This window comes from Garra rufa, chromosome 18, assembly GCF_049309525.1.
Source record: "Garra rufa chromosome 18, GarRuf1.0, whole genome shotgun sequence".
Classification (NCBI taxonomy): Eukaryota; Metazoa; Chordata; class Actinopteri; order Cypriniformes; family Cyprinidae; genus Garra; species Garra rufa.
In genome coordinates, this window is record NC_133378.1 from 5,243,612 (window position 1) to 5,249,611 (window position 6,000).

Here is a 6,000-nt window from a genome sequence, read left to right on the forward strand (position 1 = left end):
AAGACTGCGTTGTTACCTGAATGATCCACAGCTGTGTTTTTTTGTTTAGTGAAAGTTGTTCATGAGTCCCTTGTTTGTCGTAAACAGTTAAACTGCCCACTGTTCTTCAGAAAAAACCTCAGGGCCCACAAATTCTTTGGTTTTTCAGTATTTTTCTATATTTGAACCCTTTCCAACAATGACTGTATGATTTTGAGACCCATCTTTTTACACTGAGGACAACTGAGGGACTCATATGCACCTATTACAGAAGGTTCAAACACTCACTGATGCTCCAGAAGAAGAAAAAATATGCTTTAAGAGCTGGGGATGAAAACTTTTGAACAGAATGAAGATGTGTACATTTTTGCCTAAATATCTTTTTTTCTCATTTAGTACTGCCCTTTAGAAGCTACAGAAGATACTTACATGTTTCCTAAAAGACATCAGTTATGGAGCATCAGTTAATGTTTGAACCTTCTGTAATAGTTGCATATGAGTCCCTCAGTTGTCCTCAGTGTGAAAAGATCTCAAAATACTACAATCATTGTTGGAAAGGGTTCAAATACACAAAAATGCTGAAAAACCAAAGAATTTGTGGGCCCTGACGGGTTTTTCTGAAGAACAGCGGGAAGTTTAACTGTTCAGGACAAACAAGAGACTCACAAACAACTATCACTAAACAAAAAAAAACACAGATTGTTTAGGTTTTTTGTGGATTTTAAAAAATGAGTGAATGTTTTTTTTAATATTGAGGGTGGTTGTGTTCACACACTGCTAAGACACATTTATATGCATCCGATGTCCCCTTTAACTATGATATCATTTAACCATAATTGTGTTGCTGGCACAATCCATGTGTGGCGGTATTATATTACATCCATTAAAACTAATTGTGGCCTACATATAAATAACTGTTACACTCTAAATGTGCCTGTAAACTTTGTTATGGTATTTAAAATGATTGTGATTGCATTTCGGTTTTAAAGTACTCTTACTCAGCTGCTGTGGAGGAATACAGGAGCCTGATCTCAGTCCGGAGGAGGGACTCTTTCCAGATGGATTACCCAGAAGACCTGCATGGTATGTTACCCATTGTCTGCTGAGATTTTGAATGTGCTGTACTCTTTGTTTCACGTGTGTTTTATCTTTGCAGTGCGGTTGTATAACTGCTCCGTGGGCCGGTCCGACTGCAGTCGCTGTCACACGGCCGATCAGCAGTACGGGTGTGTGTGGTGTGAAGGCTCTCGTTCCAGCTGCGTCTACAGGAGCGCCTGCACCGAAAACGTCCAGCAGACCTGTCCCGCACCTCACATACACATGGTGAGAGACTCGCCTGTTTACTTGTGCACTTATTACATTTTAAAATAATATATTAACATACAGTTGCAACTGAATCATTTAACCCCCCCAGAGACTGCAGTACTTTACAAATACAAGCTTTTCTGAAGATGCATCTATAACAGATTACTGTCATATTAAAAGTAATACTGTCTATATATAATGTAATATTTTTAAATTCTATGATTTTTTTAATAACACATCTATGTCATAATTATTCAACCCCTATTCAACATTGGTGTTTTTTAGTCACTTATTTGTATGGTGGAGAACAAGATTGTCTTAAAACACATAAAACCTTTAGAAACTCCATTAGAAAACAGAATTGTGACCCTGGACCACAAAACCAGTCATAAGGTCAAATTTTACAAAACTGAGATATATACATCATGTGAAAGCTCAATAAATAAGCTTTCTATTGATGTATGGTTTGTTAGGATAGGACCATATTTGGCCGAGATACATCTATTTGAAAATCTGGAATCTGAGGGTGCAAAAAAATCAAAATGCTGAGAAAATCACCTTTAAAGTTCTTCAAATTAAGTTCTTAACAATGCATATTACTAATCAAAAATTACATTTTGATATATTTATAGTAGGAATTTTACAAAAAATCTTCATGGAACATGATCTTTGCTTAATTTCCTAATGATTTTTGGCATAAAAGAAAAATCAATAATTTTGACCCATACTATGTATTTTTGGCTATTGCTACAAATATACCCCAGCGACTTAAGACTGGTTTTGTGGTCCAGGGTCACAATTAGCTTGAGCTGTTACACCATACATACAGTTAGCTCATACATGTGCTGAAGTTGAGTAGCTAATATGACAAAGTCAACAGAGCTCTCACAAAAGCCATAGAGAAGAGATTATTTTATTACTATAGAAAGTCTAAGGCTGTATGAAGATTTACAAGACAATAAAAGTTCCTAGAGACACAGCTGGCAGCATTATTCCTTAGCTTAAAATGTGTTTTACCAGAAAACCTTTGAGGGTGTTAAACAGAAAAGCACAATATCATAAAATTTTCATCAGAACAACTGAGGAAAAACCTGCAATGTACAGCCAAAGACTTGCAAGATGACCCAACGAAAGGAGGAACAACATTTCAATGCAGAGTATAAGATGAACACAAGACAAGCATGGCCTTCGTGTTGAGGCATCTTACCGAATACCACTTATGACCAAGAAGAACAAGAAGGCCGACTTGAACATGCTAAAATTAATTTGGATAGGTCTGTGGAGTTCTGGAAGAATGTTTTATGCAGTGATGTGACCAAACTGTTTATTTTTTTGGACCCATGGATCAGTGATATGTCTGGTGCAGAAAAGGCAAAACTTATAAGCAGAAGAACACCATCTCCATCATCAGACTTGGAGGTGGATCAGTCCTGTTATAGGGTTGTTTTACTGCAGCAGGAAGTGGAAATCATGACTGTATGAAGGACTTCCTGGATTCTTTAAAGTATCAGGCTGTTTTGGCAAGAATTGTGATGCCTTTGGTGAAAAGATTAAAGCTGAAAATGGACTTTCCTGCAGGACAATCATCCCAACGTATTAGGGCTGTGCAATATGGACAAAATAATCATATTGCGATTTTTTGAAGGAATATTGCGATTGCGATTTTATTTGCGATTTTTTTTTTTTTTTCAAACAAGCTACATACATACATTCTAAATGTATTCAGTGCACAATAAGTGCATAACAAAACATTTCACCATGAAATAACATAGTATTAAGTTTAATAAACAAAACTGTAGTAAAATTGTCTTTAAAACAGACAACATAAAATAAATAAGCCATTTTACTTTTTTCCCGGCACTTTAGCCTACTTTGTGCAATAACGAATACATTCATTTCAGTGGAAAAATAAGTCCAAAACTCTCTATTTTAACATTTTGAGGGTTCTAAAATCTTTTGCTTTTTTTTTTAGAAATTCTTATGTTTTAATTTTTCTGATAATGAAAAAGCATAAACATTTATTTATTTTTAATCAAATGAAAAATAAACCCTTTTAATTTGTCAAACAAACAGAAATTTACTGTTAAAATCAATGCGTGGAAGAAAAATTATGTTCAGTTTAAAACGTTTAAATAATAATTAAGTGGTTAATCTTGTTGTAATTTTTTTTATCATATATATTATTTTATGTAAATTATTTAAATAGGAATATATAAACACCTACATTATACTGTACAAAAGTAATACAGGACTAATATTGTTCTGTTACATGTTAAACCGTACTTTTATTTTGACAGGTTGCAGTGAAGTTTCTGTGTGTATATGATGCTAGTTTGCTCAAATGAAACGGTAAAAGTGAAACTCACAGCAGCGATTTGGCGATTGAGTTTATCTGTTCATGTGAGATGCAAAGGCAAAAATTAGCGGGAGCGTCACGTGTGCTTCAGTCTGCATGTAGTAAAGAAATAAAACGCGTCTCCACCATTCATACATACAGAAGCAAACGGAACATGAAGGATTCATATTAAAACGGTCTTTTTAGTCCGCGATCCAGTCCGTGTTTTCTTGGAGGAGACATTGTAATCACGCGACCATGAAGAGACAGAAATGCCATGCCTTCGTGTAAATAAGGTAAATAACATAAGGCTATTTAGTATGTTTAATAAAAGAACTATGTATAGACCTGTTCTATAGGAAAGATAACCTTAAATGACTTCTATTTGTGATGTGGCGCTATATCGAAAATAAAATGAACTTGACGTTCAAGGGGGGCGGGGGTGCCGTTGGGGGATAGATAAAATCGCAGCCTTGTGCGGTTTAGAAATCGCATGTGCTTAAATCGCGATTTTTTTGCGATTGCGATTAATTGCACAGCCCTACAACGTATTCATCCAAATCTACTTAAGCTTGGTTCAAGGATCAGTCATAGAATGTTCTTGAGTGGCCTGTTCAGTCTCCAGATTTTAATCCTCACTGAAAATATTTGGTTGAATTTGAAGAAAGCAGTGGCAAAGTGAAAACCAAAGATTATCAGTGAAAGCTTTTTCAGGTGAGGAATGGGCCAAGATTGCAGTAGAGAGCTGACAGAAGCTTCTAAGCACTTCCAGGCAGCATTTATTGGTGGTTTTAAAGAATAAAAGATTCTGCACTAGATTTTGAATTTTATCATGATTCATCAATGTTACATTCTCAAAATCACTCAAATGTATATTAATGAACTTTCTCTAATAGTATATATACTGATGCATTTGTTGAATTGTTTTCATAAAATTTTGTTCCCCGTAGCATATGTCTTTCAGGTCAAGGGGGTTGAATAATTTTGATTGCAACTGTAGAAAACAGTTGATTTAAATTGTAATAATATCACTGTTTTCCTGCATGTTTAATCAAATAAATGTAGCCTTGGTAAGCATAACCCCCTTATGAATCTTACTGAACCCAAACTTTTGAACAGTAGTGTAGTGTTTCAGGCTCTCTGATTCAATGCAAATCTATGGAATTGTCATCATTCATTAACTTCATTGCTGATTTTCTGTTTTATTGCAGATTGAGCCTCTTTCTGGTCCAGTGGAGGGCGGGACAGTGCTCACAGTGTCTGGCTCTAATCTAGGTCAGAGAGCTGAAGACATCCAGTACTCTGTGACTGTAGCTGGAGTCCCCTGTACGGTCATCCCCGACAGATACGAGGTGTCCTCCAGGTAAATCAGACAACGCTCTGTCATACTGTATGAGTATGAGTGAACCTGAACGCGAGTGAGGGCATGTTGGATATTACTGGCACTCATTAATGACGTTGGAGTAGAAATGCCTGAAGCCATTAATACAGAGTGTGATGAAGAGTATTGACCCAGTGCACCGATTAATGGGAGGTCTCTTTGTGTGCCTGTTAGGATTGTTTGTGAGACCACAGAGAGTGCAGGGGAACAGAGCGGCCATGTCTCGGTGCGGGTTAAAGGTGGAGGAATCGGGCAGTCTGCCCAGCGCTTCCGTTACCAGGTAACCATTAATCCATCAGGCCACAAAAGGGATAAAAATGTTTTCGCAAGAATGAATAACATGCAGGGAATTCATTCTGTATTTATTGAAGGCGGGGAAGGTATTTGAACATTTTAAAACAACTTTTCACACTGCAGAATGAATTTTCCTAAATAGTGTTTGTGGCTTGTCACACTTAAAACTTTATTATTATAATTAGTATGATATTTTACATAATTGTGAGGTATTAAACATAATTTTCCGAGTATATATTTTAATGTTTATTTTCATCTTAAAGGCATTTTTAAAAAGGATATATAGTGGGATTAATGCTTCAGAACAAAAAAAAAATTCCAGAAGTGTAATCATTGCAAATACATTTTAAGTTTTTATTTAAATGTATTTTTTATTATTTATGTAAATGTATTTATTTAAATGTATTGTTTGTATATATTGTATAATATTTATTATGTATTACAGTTTAATAAAGTAAACATATATAGTTTTAAAAAGGTTTTTTTTTTAGAAAAATATTTAATAACATGAGGAAATATAATGAGATGTATGCTGTAAACAATAATATGATATAATAATATCTCATTTTTGCTGGAAAATAAAACTAGAAAGAACCTACCTATTATGTATTTTTATAAGTTTATAGATTTTAAGATATTTTTACTTGAAAACAAAACTGGAAACGCCTAAAAAATATGAGTTTTCATAAGTGTATACTTTTAGATA

The 6,000-nt window shown here is 34.8% G+C and overlaps 1 protein-coding gene across 1 annotated transcript in view; it reads left to right on the top strand.

Moving 5' to 3' along the window:
* Positions 1 to 6,000, top strand: part of plxnb1a (plexin b1a) — a 106,248-nt gene that overhangs the window by 85,366 nt on the left and 14,882 nt on the right. The window contains exons 14-17 of the mRNA XM_073823632.1: positions 969 to 1,062; positions 1,136 to 1,302; positions 4,831 to 4,982; positions 5,175 to 5,280. Coding sequence (XP_073679733.1) covers positions 969 to 1,062; positions 1,136 to 1,302; positions 4,831 to 4,982; positions 5,175 to 5,280 — 519 coding nt within the window. The remainder of the gene's footprint in view (positions 1 to 968; positions 1,063 to 1,135; positions 1,303 to 4,830; positions 4,983 to 5,174; positions 5,281 to 6,000) is intronic.